Source organism: Alosa pseudoharengus, unplaced genomic scaffold (genome assembly GCF_046254945.1).
Source record: "Alosa pseudoharengus isolate Yale_2024_CS ecotype anadromous, Long Island Sound unplaced genomic scaffold, YU_APseudo_1.1 YU_APseudo_1.1_scf_1, whole genome shotgun sequence".
Taxonomy (NCBI): domain Eukaryota; kingdom Metazoa; phylum Chordata; class Actinopteri; order Clupeiformes; family Clupeidae; genus Alosa; species Alosa pseudoharengus.
In genome coordinates this window covers 22249593-22275096 of record NW_027468564.1, presented here as the reverse complement: position 1 = coordinate 22275096, position 25504 = coordinate 22249593, and the positions used below count along the sequence as shown (strand labels likewise).

The 25504-nt window shown below is 48.0% G+C and overlaps 1 protein-coding gene across 1 annotated transcript in view; it reads right to left on the bottom strand.

Moving 5' to 3' along the window:
- Positions 1–2049: 2049 nt before the first annotated feature.
- Positions 2050–25504, bottom strand: part of LOC143117400 (uncharacterized) — a 96242-nt gene continuing 72787 nt past the window's right edge. The window contains exons 19-29 of the mRNA XM_076279105.1: positions 15021–15283; positions 14241–14672; positions 12991–13437; positions 9506–9685; positions 8671–8871; positions 8244–8467; positions 6770–6888; positions 6482–6604; positions 6057–6119; positions 2571–3555; positions 2050–2143 (exon numbers count right to left, since the gene is read on the bottom strand). Of these exons, the coding sequence (XP_076135220.1) occupies positions 2050–2143; positions 2571–3555; positions 6057–6119; positions 6482–6604; positions 6770–6888; positions 8244–8467; positions 8671–8871; positions 9506–9685; positions 12991–13437; positions 14241–14672; positions 15021–15283 (3131 nt within the window). The remainder of the gene's footprint in view (positions 2144–2570; positions 3556–6056; positions 6120–6481; positions 6605–6769; positions 6889–8243; positions 8468–8670; positions 8872–9505; positions 9686–12990; positions 13438–14240; positions 14673–15020; positions 15284–25504) is intronic.

The window sequence follows — 25504 nt, the reverse complement described above, 5'->3', positions numbered from 1 at the left end:
CATGATGCTAACGCTAAAGGTGAAGATCACACTTGCTGGTACTTGGGAGGAGGAATGCTTAGACTAAAGGCCCATCCAGATTCTCTATACAGCAAGTACAGTAAATGATGAGCGACCATGCAATGAGATTGTATTTGGGCGATATTGAGATTACGACTATAGGGGATATCACACCAAATGATGAGATTGTATTTGGGCGATATTGAGATTACGACTATAGGGGATATCACACCAAATGATGAGATTGCGTTTGGGCGATATGGAGAGATGAGAAGTGGGCAAGTACTGAGTTAAAATATTTTGTACTTGGAGCGACGTAACTGATGCGATTACCAATAGGAATGATGTATAACGATGAGTTACTGAGTTGATTACCAATAGGAATGATGTATAACGATGAGTTACTGAGTTGATTACCAATAGGAATGATGTATAACGATGAGTTACTGAGTTGATTACCAATAGGAATGATGTATAACGATGAGTTACTGAGTTGATACCAATAGGAATAACGTATATCGTTGAATGACAAATAACGACAATAATGAGTCCTCCAAAGTTTTCCCTCTGGGAGACAGCCCACGTGCAACAGAATTTCAGCTACTAAGCATCGGGAGACAAGTGAGTTGATATCTTAATGTCACTCAAAGGAAAACATGCATGCTGGATGTGACATTGGAGGTGTGGCTACAATGTCAATTCTAATCTAGTTCAAATTTGAGATTGAGATGTAATTCGATCTATTTTCGACCTCAAATGACACTTCAATGGACCAATTACATGCCAGAGAACAGGAACTCAGGATGAGTGATACTTGAATGTACCAATGACATGCCAGAGAACAGGAACTCAAGCTGAGTGATGCTTGAATGGTCCAATGACATGCCAGAGAACAGGATGTTGGGCTGAGTGACGCTTGAATGGACCAATGACATCCTAGATAACGGGACCTCAGGCTGAGTGATTCAGGAGAACGGGTGGGCACTCAAACTTGGTTTGCCTCAAAGCTTGACATCTGAGGTCTAGACAGTTACAAAGAAAACATTGAATCTACCTACATGGGGGGATTCCACAGCAAATATAGACCTTTGCACAACCAGGAGGGGAACGTCACAGCAACACAGACACAGCATGTGGAACAGAGGAATATTTCACACATTAACATTAAGAACAGCACAGCTTGATATGACATGGCCTTGTTTGGCTACTCAATGGAATGTGTAGGGTCTTCACCATGGGCTAAGGTAAGGGTTGACTGAGTTCAAGAAACCAGAAGTTGGTTCCATGTCTGTCTGTCTGGTGATGTGGTCTCTGTAGCGGGTTCAGAGGTGGGTGTAGATGTACAGTATGTTTGGGTTATGTTGGAAGGTTTTGTATGCAGATTTACATCTGATACAGACTTCATGTTTGTTTGGATGGAATGCATGGTATAGAACCGTAGGATCCACAGGATAGGGCGGAACCACAGGATAGGGCGGAACCAGAACCAAATGGGATAGAACCATAGCAGTCCACAGGACGGGGCAGAACCAAATGGGATAGAACCATAGCAGTCCACAGGATAGGGCGGAACCAAATGGGATAGAACCATAGCAGTCCACAGGACGGGGCAGAACCAATTGGGATAGAACTGTGGCAGTCCACAGAATAGGGCGGAACCAGAACCAAATGGGATAGAACCATAGCAGTCCACAGGACGGGGCAGAACCAAATGGGATAGAACCGTAGCAGTCCACAGGATAGGGCGGAACCAAATGGTATAGAACTGTGGCAGTCCAGAGAAATGTCAAAGGTTAGGTAATTAATCCATTCTTATAGAACACTTGGAAGCTTGTTCAAGTTACAAGAACTCCAGAAACTCCAATCACGTTACTGGAACTCCTGCCTGGTGACAGGAAGTCCTGCCTGGTGACAGGAAGTCCAGTCCCTCAGGGTCAGAGTAGGGTCTCATGAAGGTAGAAGCCATCTGTTAATGAAGTCATGAGGTCAGACCTCTCCATATCCCGGGTTCAGAAGATCAGAGTTCAGACTGAGGATTCTGGGTAGGATTTAGTCCAACATGGCATCCAGCTGGTCAGCAAGGTCATCAAACATGCTGCCGATGTCATCCAGAATGCTGACCGAGGTCTTCTCTTCTGCAGAACTACAGAGAGAGAGAGAGAGAGATCAGTTAGGCTCAATTTCATCCAGAATGTTGAGAGAGAGACTGAGAGAGAGAGAGCGATGAGTTAGGCTCAATGTCATCCAGAATGCTGACCAAGGTCTCCTCCACAGAAGAAAGAGGAGAGAGGACCTGGTGATTGGTTGATGAGTTGACTTGCTACTAACTTCTGATGGGTTAATAAGTGAATTTGCTATTACATGGTGATTGATTAATGAGTTAAGTGGTTAATGGTTTATTGTTTCAGTGACTGGATATGTCCCGAGTGATTGGTTAATTTTTTGAGATGTGCCAAGTGATTGGTTAATTGTTTGAGATATGTGTTGGTTAATTGTTTGAGATAGTTGAGTGATTGGTTAATTGTTTGAGATATGTGCCAAGTGATTGGTTAATTGACTGTGTGACTCACTTGTTGTCATGCTTGATCTTCTCCTCCACCACCTGCAGTGCAGCGGCTAGGTTGGTGCTGGTCTCCTCCAGTCTGTGGACGTCTGCAGGGGGAGATTGAGCTCCATGCGGCGCAGAGGGAGGTGGCCCAGCTCCCTGCATCCGTGCAGGCCCAGAAGGAGGTGGCCCAGCTCCCTGCATCCGTGCAGGCCCAGAGGGAGGTGGCCCAGCTCCCTGCATCCGTGCAGGCCCAGAAGGAGGTGGGGTGGGTGCCGCTGGCTGGTTTACGCCACTGAGCCTCCGTTGGGTAGGGACAGGCCCTGGCCTCACACTGTTCTCCATGGAAACAGGCTCCGCCTCCTCCAACTCTCCTTGAACTTGTTCCTGCCTGGCTACGCCCAGTCTCCTCCTCCGGACCCCTCCCTCTCCCCCCTCCATGTGCTCCTGCTCGCTCCTCCTCCTCTCCTCCTCCTCTGCTCTCTGTCTCTCCAGCTCCCTCAGTTTCTTCTCCTCCTCCTTCCTGTGTCTCTCCATCTCCCTCAACTTCCTCTCCTCCTCCTCCCTCTGCTTCTCCACCTCCCGTAGTCTCTGCTGCACCGCCTCCACCCCCCCCAGTTCCAGCTCCATCTGCTGGGGCAGGTCCACCGACAGGCCAGCGATGGAGGCTCTGGGGGGCTTCACAGGGTGCGGTGTCTGGGGGCTTGGGGTCTGGGCAGGGGATGGAGGAGTGGGGCTGGGCTCCCTGTGCAGGGGATTAGGATTAAGACTAGGATTAAAACTAGGATTGAGACTAGGATTAAGACTAGGATTGGGGTTGCTGGAGTTGTTTATGGCAGCTGGGGGAGGGGTCATAGTTGGAGGGGCAGGGCTTGCATCTCTCTGCAAGACAGGTGAGGCGAGATTGGCATCTCCATGGATACTACCGTCGCTAGCAGTAACAGGTGCAGGAGCAGGGATCTTGGCTTTGGAGGGTTTCGGAGCCACAGGTGGAGGCACTCTCTTCACATCTGAGAGAGAAACACAAGACAGGAATTACTCACACACCAGCCGAGCTATAATTGTAGCTTGACTTAGCTGTGCATGTCTAGTTTTAGTCAAAAGAAAGCTAAAGGTATCTTAGTCTTAGTCAGTTTTAGTCAAAACATTTTAGTCTTTTTTTTTATAACAAATTATTTCTGAAAACCATGAGTCAAATAGTGTTTCACACATCTCAATGTTCCAACAATATTGTGTGTCCACAGAGCTACTCGTCTGTTATAATTACTGATTTTTTGTCAGTTAGCATGACTTTTAGTCGACTAAAACTTGACTAACAAAAATTATATTTGAATGACTAAATATGACAAAGACTAAAAAGGACATTTCGTCACAAGACTAAGACTAAATTAAAAATAGGTGACAAAATTAACACTAGCCCTGGGATTTGACTATAGACAGTAAAAGATTTGACTGGACCACTATCATGATATTTGTAGACCAGTGTTTCTCAAAGTGTGGTCCGGGGACTACTAGTGGTCCGCAAGCTATCCCAAGTGGTCTGCGAGCAGACGTGGTAAAATATAATATAGATGAGTTGTTTGCAATATTGAACCAACTTGTATGTAAATCCAAACAGTTATGCAACACTCTATGTAAGATATGCCAGTTTAAATCATATGAATCCTCTGACACAATAAGCAAAGTGCAAAGACAATAACTAAGGTGGTTCAGTGAGTAGGCCTATTGTGTAGACTAATATACTGTTGAAGTAGGTCTAATCTTTTTTTTTTTTTTTAGCTAGGGTTAGTTAACTCATTGAATGCAAAGCTGTTTTCAGAAGCTTTGTCCTAGAGTGCCAGCAATCTAGACCATTGTTGATGATTTTTGTACAGCCACAGCATATTCTGTGTTATAGCTATGAACACATACAATGGCTTGTTTAAAAGGTGACACTTTAAGCTCTCAGTAGGTGCAAACCGTGTATTTCTACACGCCTCTGTTCCTAAGAAATCCCAAGCTAAACAGTGGCTAGTTTTCATCAAAATCGCTGTTTTTTTCTAGAAATGGAGATATAACGTCTTTCATGAAATATGAAGTGTTGCCTGTAAACTTTCCGGGAAGTGATCATAGACAGTAAAGGACGTGATCAGCGAGACCTGGCGAGACTGCCACCTAGTGATAGACCCACGAAAATGGCCTGGTTTTGAGCTGACGTGCATGAGTCACTGATTCGACCCAAAGCGGCAACCGAGTTTTGATAAAATGTCCAGATAAAATGTCCGTTTTCATGAGTTTTCGATCGTCATATATTTCATTTCCATTCATCACAGAGTTCCCAAAATCACATATAAGGTGTGTTAGAGTGTGTAGTTTAGACCTTTTTAACCCTTTAGATCAATTTTAGATCCCAAGTGCTGTACCTAATAAATGCTGGTTTATGAAAGTGGTTTCCTGTCCGAGTAACTGAGAACGTTACAACTGGTGTCAGAAGTTAAGCAATTACGCTCGGAAGGCAAGTGTTCATGGACTGATTTATATGCTAGTAGTTACCTATCAGTTTAGCTAAGTGGCAGACCAGTCGCGCTACTGTGTGAGACGTAAAGTAGCGGCATGGAGAAGTATTTTTCGAACGCGAATGTGAAGGAGGAGGGAGCAAGTGGCGAATGGTCAGAGAGGATGGAGCAGGCAAGAGCTCGCATTAGGGATTCGGCTGCGAGGATGGCTGCTGATGCTGGCATGGCTGCAGGTGCCCGTGCGAAGCCTCGGGACTATAACAACAGGCATGGCGGCGCCCATAACACCGCATCCCCATTGAAAACACCCAAGTACGGGGGTAAGTCGGATTGGGAGGCATTCCATGCACAGTTTGAGTTGCTCGCTCACGCGGGTGAATGGACAGAGGAAGAGAAAGCACTACAGCTTGCTATGTGCCTCACAGACGATGCATTAAATAACCCTTTTGCTGCTTAGCCCCGAAGACAGGCATGATTATGCGGCTTTAGTTGGGGCACTGAAGAGGCGCTTTGGACAGTGTGTACAGCCTGACCTACTGAAAAATGAACTCAGCAGTCGATGTAGGCTCCCAGGGGAGCACCTGCGGGTCTTGGCCAATGATATAGAGAGCCTTACTAGGCGAGCATATGCACACATGCCACCTGATGTGCAAAGTGAGTTGGCAAGAGACCAGTTCATCAGAGCTCTGTCACCCACTGAGCTGCGTATGCATGTGCAGCTGGAGCATCCATGATCGTTGTAGACTGCTTTGGAGTTGGCGGTGGAGAGAGAGATTGTGTGGGGCGTGTCAGCTGGAAGTAGCCGCAGTGAGGGCATGCCTACAACTAGAGTGGCGATGGGCACCAGCCCAGGCCGGGAGAAGCCAGCGTGGGCAACTGAGATAACTGAACTGATACGGGCTATGTCTCTCCAAACAACCCGTGCCCCGCGCACATCACCCAGGCTGTGTTGGGGGTGTGGACAACCAGGACACCTCCTCAGGCAGTGCCCAAAAGCTTCCACGGGCCCGGGAAACGGTGCGGGGTCCGCATAGGGGAGGCTGTGCGGACCCCAACCTCATCCTCCTCCTCTTCGTCGTCTACAGGAGGGGCCCAACAGCACAGCCGGGGAAGTCAGGCCCTACTTTCCCCAGAAGCAGACGACAACATTTCCCCGGGGTCAGTGGTAGTGGTGGGACGGACATGTGTTGGGGACTTTTGCCACGTCCCAGTGACTGTAGAGGGGGTCCCCTGCTCTGCCCTCGTGGATACGGGATCCACAGTAACACTCATAAGACCTGATGTGGTGCCAGGCTGGACTCAGAGCCCACCACTGTGCAGCTGCGCACAGTCACGGGCGGCCTGGCACCGATGCAAGGCAAAGGCATGATAACTGTGACTGTGGGGGGCAGGGCTGTCCGTCATCCAGTGTGGGTGGCAGGTGTGCAAGACACGTGCATACTGGGACTGGATTTTCTTAAGGCTACAGGCTGCCAGCTGGACCTAGGAGGAGGCACGCTGAGATTCCAGGATGGGCCTGCCATCATGTTGGCGACCACAACGCCGTTGTCTGCTGCCCCCACCACTGTGCCAGCACGAGAAGTTGTTACGGCAGAGCCCCAGGTCACACTCACGTCCCCCAAAACTCCACAGTTCCACTTCAACCCGCCACTTCCCCACCATGGCATGGCTTGGCAACCTCCTCCATCTCAGGTGGGAACAGAGGAGACAGACCCCAACACCATGGCACCCCTGCCGGCAGCGCCAGCCTCCATCAGCATGGGCCACCCCACGGCCCTGCTGCCCCAGCCAGAGGAGGGGGCGGCGCAGTCTGCCATACGGAAAATCTGGATAGAGAACCGTGATGGCCTGGACTCACATCAGCAGGAGCTGTTATGGATGCTTTTATTTGAATTTAGGGGCAGCTTTGCACTGAATGAGGATGAGGTCGGCCGAACACAGCTGGTGGAGCATGAGATTGACACTGGCGACGCCTACCCCATAAAGTGTCGGCCTCGCAGGCTTCCACTGGCGCGTCAAGAGGCATGTGACAAAGCTGTCTGGAACATGCTTCAGGCCGGCATCATCGAACCATCAGACAGCCCCTGGGCGGCGGCGGTGGTCATGGTGCCCAAAAACAACGGTGAGTGGCGCCTCTGCTCTGACTACAGACCACTGAACGGGGTAACAAAGAAAGACTCGTATCCTCTGCCCCGTGTGGACGAGTCACTGGACCTAGTCTCAGGCTCGGCCTGGTTTTCCTCACTGGACCTCCGATCCGGCTATTACCAGGTTCCCATCTCCTCGTCCTCCAGACCAAAGACTGCTTTTTGCACTGGGCGTGGGCTTTGGCAATTTAAGGTCCTCAGTTTCGGCTTGTGCAATGCGCCAGCAACATTCGCCAGACTAATGGACCGGGTGCTGACTGGCATACCACGTGCCTGCTCTATTTGGACGACATCCTGGCACATGGACCATCGTTTGACGCCGCCCTGATGTCGTTACGCCGCGTGCTGGGAAGAATCAGGGATGCCGGGCTGAAGCTCCACCCAGATAAGTGTCATTTTATGCAGCGCCAGGTGACTTTTCTGGGACACAGGGTGGGGCAGGAGGGAATTAGCACTGTGCAGGACAAAGTGCAGGCAGTGGTTGAATGGCCTGTCCCGTCCACTCAAAAGGAGGAAGTTTTTTGGGCCTTGCCTCATACTATAGAAGATTTGTACGGGGTTTCTCATGCATAGCTGCTCCTCTGTTCCAGCTGTTGCTGAAAGACAGAGAGTTTGTCTGGACAGAAGCATGCCAGGAGGCATTCGTCCAGCTGCGCCAGGCCCTCAGCAATGCCCCTGTGCTAGCCCCAGCTGACCCTTCCCTCCCGTTTATGTTGGACACTGATGCCAGTGGGGTGGGCGTCGGAGGAGTGCTGTCGCAGGTGGGTGCTGACGGAGAGAAGGTAGTGGCCTATTTTAGCCGGGTGTTCAACAAGGCTGAAAGGCGATACTGCGTAACCCGTTGCGAGCTCCTGGCAGTAGTACTTTCTGTGCGCCACTTCAAATACTACCTTTGTGGGCTGCCTTTCACTGTGAGAACCGACCACTCAGCTCTCCAGTGGCTGATGTCATTCAGGGAGCCGGAGGGACAGGTCGCCAGGTGGTTGGAGGAGCTCCAGGCCTATGATTTCACAGTGGTGCACAGGGCAGGAGCACAACACAGCAATGCAGACTCACTCTCCCGTCGCCCGTGTGCAGCGGACAGCTGCCGCTATTGCGAACGAAGGGACAGTCGTGAGCATGAACTGTGTGAAGAGCAGCAGCAGCAGCAGGTGGTACGGCAGGCTGAGGTGTTTGTCTGTCGGGAGCTGCAGACGGTGAGTGCCGGGAATGGAGGCAGCAGCAAGAGGTCGACCCCGACTTACAGCCGGTGCATCAGTGGGTGGAGTCACAGCAGAGACCTTCGTGGGAAGAGGTGGCAAGACTCTCACAGGCCACTAAGGGGCTGTGGTCCAAGTTCGACGCGCTGCGCCTGAGTGATGGCGTGCTGCAGAGGGCGTGGAAAGAGCCGGCTACAGGGGAGGAGCGTTGGCAGCTGGTGGTCCCCAGGGGCTTGAGGACAGCTGTGCTGCAGGCTGTGCATGGAGCTCCGGGGTCAGGCCACTTCGGTGTGACCAAGACGCTCCGCCGGCTCCGCCAGAGCTGCTATTGGGGACGTCTTCGGAGGGACGTGGAAGACTTTTGCCGGCGGTGTGACCTGTGCACGAAGTGGCCTGAGGCCTACACCCTCCCAGACCAGGAGGCAGAGACAGTTGCTGGTGCCCTGCTGGGAGGCATATTCAGCAGGTTTGGGCTGTCTGACATGCTGCACAGTGACCAGGGGGGAAATTTTGAGTCCGCTGTGTTTGCCGCCATGTGCACTCGTCTGGGCATAAAAAAGACGCGCACCACTCCATTACGGCCTCAAAGTGATGGTTTGGTAGAGAGACTCCACCGCACACTGGGTCAGCAGCTGGCTATATTGACTTCGAAGCATCAGCGAGACTGGGATGAGCATCTTCCGCTGGTGCTCATGGCGTGCCAGTCAGCGGTCCAGGAGTCAACTGCGTGCACCCCGGCTCTCCTTATGCTGGGGAGAGAACTCCGCACGCCGGCAGACCTGGCTTTCGGGCGGCCCCCTGACTCCCCTGCTGTTTCCCCAGGCCCTGAGTATGCAAGAAGGCTCCAGGATCGGCTTGAGTCTGCTCATGAATTTGCCCAAGCGCAACAGGAAAGCGATAATGCGCGGCAAAAACGTAATTATGATATGAGGGCCCGAGGGAGGCATTTCCAAGCTGGAGAGCTGGTGTGGGTGCACAACCCACAAAGAAAGAAGGGCCGTTGTCCGAAGCTTGACAGCCAGTGGATGGGGCCTTTGGAGCGGATGGGGGAAGTGGTGTATCGGGTGCAGCTGCCGCCAAGAGGAAGGAAGGTAGCGCTGCATAGAGACAGACTGGCACCCTATCAGGGCAGTGCTTCACCCCAAGTCCCCGGAACACCACGTTCTCCACCCCATGCACCTTTACCGGCCCCACAACCCTGTCAGCCACCGCAGCAGGTGCAAGGTGGGGGCAACCCTGTCCCCTTGACCCCCGGGTCTCCACCCACTTCCCCAGCCCCTGATTTAAGCACATTGTCCCCTGTGTAACGCCCACAAAGGAGAAGGAGGCCACCCCAGCGTCTTGCGGACTTTGTTTGTTCCTTCGAGGACGAGGAACTTTGTGGTGGGGGGGTAATGTAACGTCCTGGGTGTGTTTTGATGTGCAGTTGGGGTCTATGTTAATGTTTTGATGTGCAGTTGGGGTCTATGTTAATGTTTTGATGTGCAGTTGGGGTCTATGTTAATGTTTTGATGTGCAGTTGGGGTCTATGTTAATGTTTTGTGTGCATTGTGTTGTCTCTGTGCCTTGCTGTGTTTTATGTTAACTGCCTGTAGAGGGGCGGGCACGCCTGAGCAGCAGAAAAGTTACAGTGTTGTTTTATCTGTTGTGTGGAGTTCGCGGGAGTTCTAGGAAAAAGACAAGGACTGATATTGGCAAGTCGCAGCCCGTAATGGCGACAAAGTGCTGTACCTAATAAATGCTGGTTTATGAAAGTGGTTTCCTGTCCGAGTAACTGGGAACGTTACAGTATGTACCCCCAATCATCCGTAAATTGATCTAAAGTGCATTTTACTCCAGATAATTCCTTTAACTCTGGCAGAAATCTCCGGTGTTCTTGTTCCATGTAGTATCGTGTTGCAGCCACAGGGTTGTAGCAACAGCACGTAGACTAGCCTACAGGAGCATGAACTCATTCGGAATATTTTGAAAACGTAACAGCTAGATATTCTGTCTTCTCATTTTGTAGACGAAAATGAAGAGAGATTTTATCTTAGTTTTTATTTCATGCAAAACATTTTAGTCTCGTCAACAATAATGCATCATAAAGCCCCCCTGTGTAAGAAATTCTCCCATCTAGTGGTAAGGAGTTATATAGCATCCAACCTCTCAAGTGCTGCCTCGTTTAGAACTACGGGAGCCGTCACACATCAAAAGTGACACTAGTTCTGGACTCCTAGCACGTCGAAGCATAAACTTCTCTCTGAAAGCGTAACTCTTGACAAAATGCACCCTAGGGTGTTTTGTGAATGTACACGAGTCAAACTTATGTCTGAAGCGCCACTTTCAAACTTGTCCGTGTTGTCGTTTTTGGGTCAAATGGAATTTTGAATGGGAACTATTTTTTGATACATGATCGCGTCAAAATCGCTATTTTTAAAACACTAAGAAGGCTCGACACAACACGAAACTTCCATCGAAGTATCATCAGTGTGTCTACACATGAACTCGAGCATTGAGAACATTGTTCGTGTACACAGAGTTCACTAAAAGAAAGGTTTTGAACAACTCACTTGGGTTTTCTGCTCGCTGCCATCATGCCAGTCAGTGAGTTGTCCAAAACCATTCTTTTTAGTAAACTATGTGTAGGGTACACTAACAATGTTCTCAATGCTCAAGTTCATGTGTAATGACACTGATGATACTTCGATCAAAGTTTCACGTTGTGTCGAGCCTTCTTAGTGTTTTAAAATAGCGATTTTGACACATCAAAATAGTAGGCTAATGCCCCTACGACTCCCATTCACGAAAGTTTGACTCGGGTACATTCACAAAAACACATAGGATGCATTTTGGCGAGAGTTACGCTTGAATAAGCAATAACATATTCATAACATTTGTTATTGCCATTGCTTGTGTCCGATGCCAATGCAACTCTTTCGGACCGAGCTAGCTAGCTATCGTTAGCACAGTAAACGGAAAGTAAATGGGACGGCTAGGTAGTAGGCTACTGCAGCTAAGGACTTTGGTTAAACTATATTGTTGCAAACTAAACTGAAATAACACGTTCAGCAACTTTGTGGTCTATTGGTCCTAGCATAACTATGTTAGGTTAGGTTGTCAACTGTCTCTGGGTCTAGAAACTAGAGATCAAGTGAGCTGGTGACAGATCAAAAACAAAGTTATTTCTCTCTATTTATTTCGTTGGAAAATACAATGTCAATGTCGGACTGTTAGGAAGATATAACTTGTAGAAAATGGGCTCGTAACTGACATTGCTGAATGTAGGGAAATTCTGCAGATGAATCCAAGCTAATGTTTTTCTATGCATCCAGACGCCAAAGACTGAGCTGTATTCGCATATTATGTCCCTTGCTGGCCACCGGTATTTTAACATGGCGCACGTACACGACTAGTCGCCCCTGTGCTATGTAGATTTAAATGAGGATTTCAAAGGTATGCTTCGAATTGGTGGTGGTGGTAATTAAACAGAATGAGGCCACATTTATAAATGGGAAATGTTCATTTTGTTAACAAACAACTGAAAACGTTACACAGGGGGGCTTTAAGATAGTCTTAGTCAGTGTTTCAGGACATTAGTGCCGTCTCGTCGTCGTCTCGTCTTAGTCATGAAAAAAAAGGTCGTTGACGAACATATTTCCTCTGACGAAATTAACACTAACACACACACACACGTGCGTGTGTGTGGAAGCTCTTCACCTGTGATTAACACAACACAGGTGTGTTACCTGGGCTGGTGGGTGTGTCAGGTACGGTGAGCAGTACCCTCCTGACTGGTGTGTGTGTGTGTGTGTGTCTCTTACCTGGGCTGGTGTGTGTGTGTGTGTGTGTGTGTGTATGTGTGTGTGTGTGTGTGTCTCTTACCTGGGCTGGTGTGTGTGTGTGTGTGTGTGTGTGTGTGTGTGTGTGTGTGTGTGTGTCTCTTACCTGGGCTGGTGGGTGTGTGTGTGTGTGTGTGTGTGTGTGTGTGTGTGTGTTACCTGGGCTGGTGGGTGTGTGTGTGTGTGTGTGTGTGTGTGTGTGTGTGTGTGTGTTACCTGGGCTGGTGTGTGTGTGTGTGTGTGTGTGTGTGTGTGTTACCTGGGCTGGTGTGTGTGTGTGTGTGTGTGTGTGTGTGTGTTACCTGGGCTGGTGTGTGTGTGTGTGTGTGTGTGTGTGTTACCTGGGCTGGTGTGTGTGTGTGTGTTACCTGGGCTGGTGTGTGTGTGTGTGTGTGTGTGTGTGTGTGTGTGTGTGTGTGTGTGTGTGTTACCTGGGCTGGTGTGTGTGTGTGTGTGTGTGTGTGTGTGTTACCTGGGCTGGTGTGTGTGTGTGTGTGTGTGTGTGTGTTACCTGGGCTGGTGTGTGTGTGTGTGTGTGTGTGTGTGTGTGTGTGTGTGTGTGTTACCTGGGCTGGTGTGTGTGTGTGTGTGTGTGTGTTACCTGGGCTGGTGTGTGTGTGTGTGTGTGTGTGTGTGTGTGTTACCTGGGCTGGTGTGTGTGTGTGTGTGTGTGTGTGTGTGTGTTACCTGGGCTGGTGTGTGTGTGTGTGTGTGTGTGTGTGTGTGTGTGTGTGTGTGTGTGTGTGTGTGTCTCTTACCTGGGCTGGTGGGTGTGAGCAGTACCCTCCTGACCGGTGTGGGGGGTTTTGGGGAGACGGGGGGTTTTGGGGGTTGGGGCCGAGACATGACCTCTGACCCTGTGCCAGTGTCTGACACGGGGCGCCTCTGATACTCATCTGTGATTGGCTGTTGCTCGGCAGTGCTGCGGGGTTTGGGGCGTCGGCGGACTGTGCTTGTGTCTGATTCGTTTAGCTGTTGCAGTGGGCGGGGCTTCCGCAGGGTTGCCGTGGCGTCCACACGTGACCACTCTTCCTGTGACACGCCTCCTCCTTCCAGGTGACCAATCACAGAGCGGGGGCGTGGCTCTGGGACCTCTCGGATGGTGGGTGGGTGCTGTCCGGTTGCCGCGGTGACCAGGTCCGTAGGTGGCCCGCAGATGGTGCGTCTGCGCTCCTGAAGGTCGTCCAAGGTCACCGCCTCTCGCTGCCGTCTCAGGAACTCTGGGCTGGCCTGCCATCACACACACACACACACACACACACATGCAGTCTCTGTGTGTGAACAAGTGCATGTGTGTATGTGTGTGATAGTGTGTACGTGTGTGATAGTGTGTATCAGAGCAGGCCTGCCATCACACACACACAAACACATGCAGTGTGTGACCATGTACATCCACGTGTGTGAAAGTGTGTATGTGTATGTCTGTAGGTTGCCCTGCCATCACACACACAAACACATGTAGTCTGTGTGTATGCGTGTGTGTGTGTGAGAGAGAGAGTGTGTGTGTGTGTTTGTGAGAGAGTATGTGTGTGCCTGAATGTAAGTAAGTATAAGTATATATACTCTTTGATCCCGTGAGGGAAATTTGGTCTCTGCATTTATCCCAATCTGTGAATTAGTGAAACACACTCAGCACACAGTGAACACACAGTGAGGTGAAGCACACACTAATCCCTGCGCAGTGAGCTGCCTGCATCAACAGCGGCGCTCGGGGAGCAGTGAGGGGTTAGGTGCCTTGCTCAAGTGCACCCTCCGGTTACAAGTCCGATGTGCTAACCAGTAGGCCACGGCTGCCCAATGTGTGTGTTTATATATACCTGTGTGAGTCTGTGTTTATATATACCTGTGTGAGTGTGTGTGTGTTTATATATACCTGTGTGAGTCTGTGTATGTTTATATATACCTGTGTGAGTGTGTGTGTGATTATATACCTGTGTGAGTGTGTGTGTGTGTGTGATTATATACCTGTGAGTGTGTGTGTGTGTGTGTGTGTGTGTGTGTGTACCTGTGTGTGTGAATGTGTTTATGTGTACCTGCAGATAGCTGCAGCCTCCTCCAGTGACTCCTCCCCCCAATGGTGATGTCATTTCCAGCATAGCAGCGATGTCTCGGACACTCCCCCCTCCTGCTGATGAGGACAGGCTCGTTTCCATAGCAACCACACCACAGTCGCTACGGCGGCGCTCTCTGTAGCTCACGCTGAGAAGCCCCGCCTCCGTCTCTGTCTGATTGGATGCCGAGGTCCCCTCCGCTAGGTTGCTATGGGAGACGGAGGAGCAGGAGCGCTTGGGAGGGGTCGGGGGGCGGGACTTCCTGCGCGGGCGCGTGGTGGTGGCAAAGCCCTGTGATTGGCTGCGGTTGACACCGGCCTGGTCGAGAGAGCCCTGTGATTGGCTGCTGCTGCTGCGCTTCACTCTCAGGCCAGCAGGGGGAGTCGCGGAGTCCTCGCCCTCCGGCAGACACAGCTGGGGCACCGCAGGAGTGTGTGTGTGTGTGTGTGACTCGGCAGGAGTGTGTGTGCGTGTGTGTGACTCGGCAGGAGTGTGTGTGTGTGTGTGTGACTCGGCAGGAGTGTGTGTGCGTGTGTGTGACTCGGCAGGAGTGTGTGTGTGTGTGTGTGACTCGGCAGGAGTGTGTGTGCGTGTGTGTGACTCGGCAGGAGTGTGTGTGCGTGTGTGTGACTCAGCTGGAGTGTGTGTGTGCCTCTGTGCTTGAGTATGTGTGTGTGCGGGGCTTGAGGGAGATGAAGGTGTGTATGCAGGAGGACGTGTGTGTGTGTGCGTGTGTGTGTGGGAGGGGGAGTCTGGTTTGGCTTTGGGTGGGGTGTATGGAGGTGTGTGTGTAGGTGTGTGTGCAGGGCTTCCATCAGAAGACAGAGGCTTTGTGAGAGGGGGAGGGGCATTTGCCCTCCGTAACCTTGGAGATGGTGAAGTGCTGACCTCATCTTCTACAGGCGGCGAGGATTTGATTGGCTGTTCAGGACTTGCATCTGATTGGCTCGGTTCTGACCTGGGATCCACCTCCTTATTTGGTTCGACCAATCGCCTTACAGCCAGCATTATTTTCTTCTGGTGTCCTGGAGTGACAGACAGACAGTGTGACAGACAGAGTGTCAGACAGACAGCGTGTCAGACAGACAGTGTGACAGACAGAGTGTCAGACAGACAGTGTGACAGACAGAGTGTCAGACAGACAGAGAGACAGACAGCGTGTCAGACAGACAGTGTGACAGACAGAGTGTCAGACAGACAGAGAGACAGAGGCAGTCAGAGAGACAGACAGCGTGTCAGACAGACAGTGTGACAGACAGAGTGTCAGACAGACAGTGTGACAGACAGAGTGTCAGACAGACAGAGAGACAGACAGCGTGTCAGACAGACAGTGTGACAGACAGAGTGTCAGACAGACAGAGAGACAGAGGCAGTCAGAGAGACAGACAGCGTGTCAGACAGACAGTGTGACAGACAGAGTGTCAGACAGACAGTGTGACAGACAGCGTGTCAGACAGACAGAGAGACAGAGGCAGGCTGTCTAGTCCGTTTGTATCCAAAGTTCTTTGTGGCAGTGAAACGATAGGCCTGGCAGGATTAACGCACCTTCTCCTTTACGTGGCAAAAAATTATGTTTATTGGTCCATACAGCAATGAAAGGTGAATGAAAACTTGTTGTAAATTAGTCCACATCAAGGTCCGAACGAAATAACTGTTCAAAGTGGTTTGTAAAGGAAAAGCGTGGTCGAAAAAATGTTTGTAACCAAGCTATCGTATTCAATGCCCCCTGACCTCAGGTGTACCAGCCCCATATGTGGTCATGCCAACCACGTCACCTCAGGTGCACCAGCCCCATATGCGGTCATGCCAACTACGTCACCTCAGGTGCACCAGCCCCATATGCGGTCATGCCAACTACGTCACCTCAGGTGCACCAGCCCCATATGCGGTCATGCCAACTACGTCACCTCAGGTGTACCAGCCCCATATGCGGTCATGCCAACTACGTCACCTCAGGTGTACCAGCCCCATATGCCGTCATGCCAACCACGTCACCTCAGGTGCACCAGCCCCATATGCGGTCATGCCAACTACGTCACCTCAGGTGCACCAGCCCCATATGCGGTCATGCCAACTACGTCACCCCTCGCTTGCCTGACCTTAAAGTGCTAAGCACAAAAATAAATAAATACATAAAAATAAATTATAATTCAAACTAAGTTATTGCAAGCATTCGTAACTAATCCAAACAAATTTCCTTTAACCAAGAAAATGGCTATAACATTCCGGCCCCTAATTTCTTGTGCAACAAAAATGACTAAAGACATGAATAGCCACTTCATATTGAACAACATTCATATATCATAGACCAAAAATATGCATAAACCATCCAAACATTGTACACAGTTGTCATTGCATTTCATATTCAGAATGAATGTCCAGAATGAGTCCACATTGTTATGTATATCAAAGAAAGTTCATTGAAGTGTATGCAACAGTCCATCCGAATGTGTGTGGGTCTGAATGTATATGTACGAGCGAATGTGTTCACGAAAAAATATAATCCATCAAGGAAAAACCGTTGAAAAAACTCAAAAAAGTCTTCAGACAAAAATGTCCATTGAGCAAAAGCAAGCCATTATCAGTCATTAACAAAGACATAAGCACCAGCATCAGCAAATATGTTAATGTCCATTGTATTCTTTACATTTGCATTTACTGTGCATTATACTTCATTATTTTCATTGAAAACATCAAATTTCATTTCAACAAGCATTCGAAAAACATAACTGAAAGTTATTCAATTCAATAAATTAAGATCTTCAAACTTATTTGGCCTCAAGCAAAAGGCATAGCTTAGTGATAGGCCTTTCCAATTCATTGGTTTGTGTTTTAACACATACTTTTCTCACAAACCCTCTAGAATCTTTTATTGTCTCTGTAATGCGCCCTAAAGGCCATGAATTTCGGGGGGCACACTCATCAGCTAAAAGGACCAGATCTCCTACTGAGAAGTTTCGCTGTGAACTGCTCCACTTTTGGCGCTGTTGCATTATGGGGAGATATTCTTTTGCCCATCTTTTCCAGAATAAATCACTGAGGTACTGGACTTGTTTCCAGCGCCTTTTTCCATATGTTTCATGTTTGTCAAACAGACCAGGTGGTAGAGTGGGCTTCCCTTTTAACAACAGAAGGTGATTTGGTGTTAAAGCCTCAAGGTCATTTGGGTCATCACTAGATGGTGTTATTAGTCTGTCATTCAGAATAGCTTCAGCCTCGCAGAATATGGTACTGAGAGCCTCATCGTCGACTATTTGTTGTTGGGTGACAGAGCAGAGAATTCTTTTGGTTTGTTGAACCAGACGTTCCCAAACGCCACTATGATGAGCTCCATAAGGTGGGTTAAAAGTCCATTTGATCCTGTCCTGTCTGAGTGTGCTTTGTATTTTGTTTTGATTCATAGTTCGTAGCTCTTGTTTCAATTCACAATTGGCACTTACGAAATTTGTTCCATTATCTGATCTTATCTCTTTGACCGGTCCTCTCCGACAGAAGAACCTTCTCATGGCATTGATGCAGGAATCTGTATCAAGTGTATGGGCCACTTCAAGAGCACGGCATGTTAAACAAGTGAATATGACGCCATACCTTTTGACAGCATTCCTTCCCCTTTTAACCTCAATAGGCCCGAAATAATCCATTCCGACCAGGGTAAATGGAGGGAGGTCCATCACAACTCGGTGTTTGTGACTTCTTCTGGATACTTGTCCTGATTGTCATCTGCTGTTTTCCGCAAGGCAAATGTGGCATAGCTAGGCGATGATACTGCACCAAAAATATGCACAATCATTCTGTGCTCGACTAGTTCTTTAGAGATGTCCCCATTGGGCCACCAAAGAAAGCGCAAGAAGTTAATATCTTCCTTTGCTACTTGATCTTGGTGAAACATCCCTTCTACATCAGTGATGAATGCGACAGGACCCTGACGAAAGCGGAATAACACGCCAAGGAGCGTATTCGTCAGGTCGGGACCTTGGAGAAGTTCCTTATTTAAAGAGGTTCCACCGAATGCTGCAGCACAATCGAAAACCACACGCAGTTTCTTTTTGCGTGGGTGGTAGACACCATGATGTGGCAAATACCACAGCTTGCCAGTCTGATGCTGCAGTTCACACTGAGGTACGACCTCAGCATACCCCTTTGCCATGACCTCATTCATAAAGGCTTTGTATTCACTGAAGAACACTTGATCCTTTTCAAATCTTCTCAACAAATATTGAGCTCTTTGATAGGCTATTTGCCTATTGTTAGGCATGTTAACATTGGCATTGCAGAATGGAAGTTTCAAATGGTAGTGACCATCTTTCAGTTCGGCTGAACTAGACACAATATTCATGAACTGCTCATCTTCCTGAGACCATTCAGTCTTTTCTCCATAATGCTGCTCCATGAAATCTTGGTTGTATTGTTTTATCAACAAATTCTCTAAGTTTTGGCTGGATACTCTGTTGACAAGAACATTAGCATTATTCATATTCCCACAGCCGAGTGGACCATTAATAACCCAGCCGAGCAGGGTTTTCACAGCATATGGTCCTCCCCAGCCAAGCAGGGTTTTCACCTCATATGGTCCTCCGTCCACGCTGTTAATCATTTTTAGTTATTTTTAGTTAATAAGGTTCTAAGGTTCTAAGGCTCTTGGAGCATTGACTCCTGTTAGCAGCCCGATGCCTGCATTGATAGGAGTAAAGTCAACTTCCTCGAGGTAAGACCATTTTCTTAAATCTTTTGCTGTCGGCATATTGTCATGTGTCACAGGGATTGATTTTTCTGTAAAAACATCAGGAAGCTTGAGGAAGATGTCACTGTCAAGAGCAGCTACTTCAAAGCCAGACACTTTGTAGCTTGTTACTGGGCTTTCTTGACCCATTGTCTTGAAAATAATTTCTACTTTCTTTCCAGGGGCCTGAAGCTGTCTGGACAATTCTTCAGTGCAAAAGGTTGCCGAGCTCCCCGGATCTAGGAAGGCATATGTTTCAACGAATTTTGTTCCCTTTTCTAGTTTAACTTTAACAGGCACAATTGCAATAGCACATTCCTTATTTCCGGCCCCAGTATCACTACCAGTGGCCAGCGAGACCACTGTATCAGAACCTCTGCTATTTGTTTGATTTCCTTTGGTTGGTATGTGGAGAACTGTAGGATGTTTTTGCTTACACACATTGCAAGACATTCGATTCAGACAGTTTTTGCTCATGTGTCCCTTTTGTAAGCATGCAAAGCACATTCCTTTTGCCTTCAGGTACTCCACCTTTTCTTTGCTGGGTTTGATTTGAAATGTTTGACATTTTTCCATTGGGTGATTTTTATTGCAGAACATACAGGGATTTGTGAATGCGCTTGTGGTGATAGCACTTGACGCTGGTAAAACAGCTGTTGCAAAACTGCTCCCCCTACTGGACTTTGAGATGACTCTGCTTTGCCTTGGCTCTGCAGTTTTATTTGGTGGGCTCTGGATTTCCCAAAAATTGGATCTAGCATTATGCGTGCCTGTTTATCAATAAACGCAAGTAGATCTCTAAAGGAGGCTCTTTGTTTGTGCTTGTCATATATGTTACTGACAACTCCTCTCCACTTCTCACGAAGCTTGAACGGCAGCTTGGAAGCGATGACCTTCAAATTTGATGGTGTTTCGAGGTCTGTGATGTAATCAACTTCCTGCATGGTGTTGTGGCAGGTTTTGAGGAATATTGCATATGACCGTAGACCAGACGCATCCTCTGCCCTAAGAGCAGGCCATTTCAGCGCTTTGTCCAAGAATGCAGAAGAGATCCTTATTTTATTTCCAAAGTGCCACTCCAATTGTTTCTTGGCTTCCCTATAGCCTTTGTCTGGTGGCAGGTGAAAGCAGCTGTGCACAAGATTCTTGGCTTCTCCGGATGTATATTGCTGCAGATAGTACAGTCTTTGTTTATCATTGTCTGTTTTTGATTCGATTGTTTGTTCAAATGACCTGAACTGAAGTGGGTCTCCATGAAAGAAAGAAACTGCTCTTGGTGGAGGCTGAGAAGATCCATGTTGCTTCACAAGTAGTGAAGTAATTTCATTCTGCCTTTTCATCACTTTGATGAGAGAATCATTGTTTGAATCTGGAGTATATTCTGAGGATTGCTTTAATGCCCCTCGAGTAGGCATTTTGGTTGGGATGGAGAAAGAACCTGGTAATTCCGATTTAACCTCTGTTGAGGTAGGTCTAAAGTGTTCAGGATATATTCTTTGCTTTGTTTGTGTCTTTTTTGCTGTAGTTGGAAGAATGCATTCTGTTGATGCTCTAGATTGTGCAAGGTGACTTAAATCAACAGGCAAAAATTCCCTTTCCGAAAGAATATTTATTCTAGCTTCTGCCTCAGCTATTTTTGTTTGCAGTTTAAGTTTTTCCCTTTTTGATTTTAGTCGCAATGCCTCCATGTCTACTTCAAGTTGCTCCTCCTGAGACCATGATTGCACAGTGAGCACAGCACGTTGTATTCTTGCTTCAGACAGAGCCTCTGAGGCCTTGCTGGCCCGACTAGAGGCTGCGCTGGGAGGCTTTGTTGCGGCCTGTGAAATACTATCGTGCGGCGACACGGACTCATCAGCTGGCTCATGAGGATCGCCGTCTACCTCATCTGCTTTCAGCCAAAATTCTACGCCATCAAGGAATTGTCTGAAGCTGGCCATCTTGGGTTCGTACCAGTCTATTCTGTCCGGTTCCTTTTCTTCATCAGATAACAATGTTTGCACGTTATTTTGCAAATCCTCGAACTCTTCTAAATATTCAATAAAATATAAAATTGGTTGCTTCACCTCTTCTTTAGTATCCCCTGCCTCGATCAGAGCGTTTATCTCGTTGCGCTTCCTTGTGAGAACTAACTTTCCTCTACGCGTTCCGATTAGTTTGAACAATTTCTTTTCTTTCTCAATCAAGGTTTCCTCCTCGTCTACTTCGTCTGCGTTTTCTTTTTCCATTTTCACACTCTATCGTTTTAGTTTACAGAGCATTCAATGTCCAAAACTAGGGCTGTAACGATATACGATTCGAAACCGAAATCGCGACATTCATATCCACGATACTGTGTCGCGGTGTGAAAAGGCAGAATCGTGACACACCCTTTCTAGTGTTTCACGCAGTGCTTTGCAGATAGGCAGCCGCAAAAGCAACCCACAACTCCCGCTTTACTTATCGGTAGCCTACGTTGTCCAAAAACAAATAAATAAATAAATAATAATTCAATACCTCTCCTTGCTTTCATTGTAGACTATGTGTGCAACTTTACCAAACAGTATAGAAGTAAACCCCCTCTCCTTGCCCCACTCTCTCTCGCGCTCCCTCCCTCTCACTCTCCCTCCCTCCCTCTCCTGCTCAATGAACACGAGCGACTTAAATAAAACATTCACAATCGTGAAAGCAAGGACGCATAGACGACTAGCTAAATTACTATTAAATCCGCTTAGCATCATTAGCATGCTGCACATATTTGTTTAAAACTCTTGCATTGAAGTTGACTGATCATCTCAATACCAACGTTTCCCAAAAGGGCCTGTCCCAAGGAGAACAAGTATTACCTTGAAACTTAAACACACATGGGGAAACTGAACAGTCCAATCTGTAGACTATGATAGGCTAAGCTAGCCAACTATGCTACTTTGTTTACAATATTTCCAGGCTTCAACCAGACAGCTGAATTAAAGAGGTAGAGTTGTAATAAAAAATAGTAGGCCTAGGCTTTAGGCTAATCTGCATAAAGTGTGCTGTCATAATTATCAGTCATTCAGAAAAATATTTTTTATATCAGGATATAAAATAATAGATATATTACATTGTAATCCTCTGGTGTTGTAATCTAAAGGAGGCTATTAAAATGTTATTTAATAAAATGTCTAGCCCCCCCCCCAAAAAAAAAAACAAAAAAGAAAAAAAAAACAAATCGAGATTCGTATCGAACCGTGGGTCAAAAATCGTGATACAAACCGAATCGTAAGGTTGGTGTATCGTTACAGCCCTATCCAAAACATTCAAATGTTTTCTTTGTTTCCGCACGGCAAAACAGGTCAAAAACTTTGAGCGCGGCGGCCCGACGTTGTGTAAACTTTGTCTTACTCACGGCCTTCCATGAATCCACTATCAAAAACTTTAAGGTTGCTCCTTGTCCATAATCTATGTAACGAAATCCGTTTAATCCTTATATTTTTTCGACTTTGTATAGTCCATTTTTATCCAAAGTTCTTTGTGGCAGTGAAACGATAGGCCTGGCAGGATTAACGCACCTTCTTCTTTACGTGGCAAAAAATAATGTTTATTGGTCCATACAGCAATGAAAGGTGAATGAAAACTTGTTGTAAATTAGTCCACATCAAGGTCCTAACGAAATAACTGTTCAAAGTGGTTTGTAAAGGAAAAGCGTGGTTGAAAATTTTTTTGCAACCAAGCTATCGCATTCAATGCCCGCTGACCTCAGGTGCCCCAGCCCCATATGCGGTCATGCCAACTACATCACCTCAGGTGCACCAGCCCCATATGCAGTCATGCCCACTACGTCACCTCAGGTGCCCCAGCCCCATATGCAGTCATGCCCACTACGTCACCTCAGACAGACAGACAGATGTCACCACACAGACATACAGATGTCACCACACAGACAGACAGATGTCACCACACAGACAGACAGACAGACAGATGTCACCACACAGACAGACAGACAGATGTCACCACACAGACAGACAGATGTCACCACACAGACAGACAGATGTCACCACACAGACAGACAGACAGATGTCACCACACATACAGACAGATGTCACCACACAGACAGACAGATGTCACCACACAGACAGACAGACAGACAGATGTCACCACGCAGACAGACAGACAGACAGATGTCACCACACAGACAGACAGATGTCACCACACAGACAGACAGACAGATGTCACCACACAGACAGACAGATGTCACCACACAGACGTCACCACACAGACAGACATATGTCACCACACAGACAGATGTCACCACACACAGACAGACAGATGTCACCACACAGACATACAGATGTCACAACACAGACAGACAGACAGATGTCACCACACACACAGACAGAGAGATGTCACCACACAGACAGACAGATGTCACCACACAGACAGACAGATGTCACCACACACACAGACAGACAGATGTCACCACACACAGACAGACAGATGTCACCACACAGACTTACAGATGTCACCACACAGACAGACAGACAGATGTCACCACACAGACAGACATACAGATGTCACCACACAGACAGACAGATGTCACCAGACAGACACAGACAGATAAATTATAATTCAAACTAAGTTATTGCAAGCATTCGTAACTAATCAAAACAAATGTCCCAATACATATAAATAATAACATTCAAGACTTTAACCAAGAAAATGGCTATAACACAGACAGACAGATGTCACCACACAGACAGACATACAGATGTCACCACACAGACAGACAGATGTCACCACACAGACAGACAGACAGATGACACCACACAGACAGACAGATGTCACCACACATACAGACAGATGTCACCACACAGACAGACAGACAGATGTCACCACACAGACAGACAGATGTCACCACACAGACAGACAGACAGATGTCACCACACAGACAGACAGACAGATGTCACCACACAAACAGACAGATGTCACCACACAGACAGACAGACAGATGTCACCACACAGACAGACAGATGTCACCACACAGACAGATGTCACCACACAGACAGACAGACAGATGTCACCACACATACAGACAGATGTCACCACACAGACATACAGATGTCACCACACAGACAGACAAATGTCACCACACAGACAGACAGATGTCACCACACAGACAGACATACAGATGTCACCACACAGACAGACAGAAGTCACCACACAGACAGACAGACAGATGTCACCACACATACAGACAGATATCACCACACAGACAGACAGACAGATGTCACCACACAGACAGACAGACAGACAGATGTCACCACACAGACAGACAGATGTCACCACGCAGACAGACAGACTGACAGATGTCACCACACAGACAGACAGATGTCACCACACAGACAGACATATGTCACCACACAGACAGATGTCACCACACAGACAGACAGACAGACAGATGTCACCACACAGACAGACAGACAGATGTCACCACACATACAGACAGATGTCACCACACAGACAGACAGACAGATGTCACCACACAGACAGACAGATGTCACCACAGACAGACAAATGTCACCACACAGACAGACAGACTGACAGATGTCACCACACAGACAGACAGACAGATGTCACAACACAGACAGACAGATGTCACCACACAGACAGGCAGATGTCACCACACAGACAGACAGACAGATGTCACAACACAGACAGACAGATGTCACCACACAGACAGGCAGATGTCACCACACAGACAGACAGACAGATGTCACCACACAGACAGACAGATGTCACCACACAGACAGACAAATGTCACCACACAGACAGACAGACAGATGTCACCACACAGACAGACAGACAGATGTCACCACACAGACAGACAGACAGATGTCACCACACAGACAGACAGATGTCACCACACAGACAGATGTCACCACACAGACAGACAGACAGATGTCACCACACATACAGACAGATGTCACCACACAGACATACAGATGTCACCACACAGACAGACAAATGTCACCACACAGACAGACAGATGTCACCACACAGACAGACATACAGATGTCACCACACAGACAGACAGATGTCACCACACAGACAGACAGACAGATGTCACCACACATACAGACAGATGTCACCACACAGACAGACAGACAGATGTCACCACACAGACAGACAGACAGACAGATGTCACCACACAGACAGACAGATGTCACCACGCAGACAGACAGACTGACAGATGTCACCACACAGACAGACAGATGTCACCACACAGACAGACATATGTCACCACACAGACAGATGTCACCACACAGACAGACAGACAGACAGATGTCACCACACAGACAGACAGACAGATGTCACCACACATACAGACAGATGTCACCACACAGACAGACAGACAGATGTCACCACACAGACAGACAGATGTCACCACAGACAGACAAATGTCACCACACAGACAGACAGACTGACAGATGTCACCACACAGACAGACAGACAGATGTCACAACACAGACAGACAGATGTCACCACACAGACAGGCAGATGTCACCACACA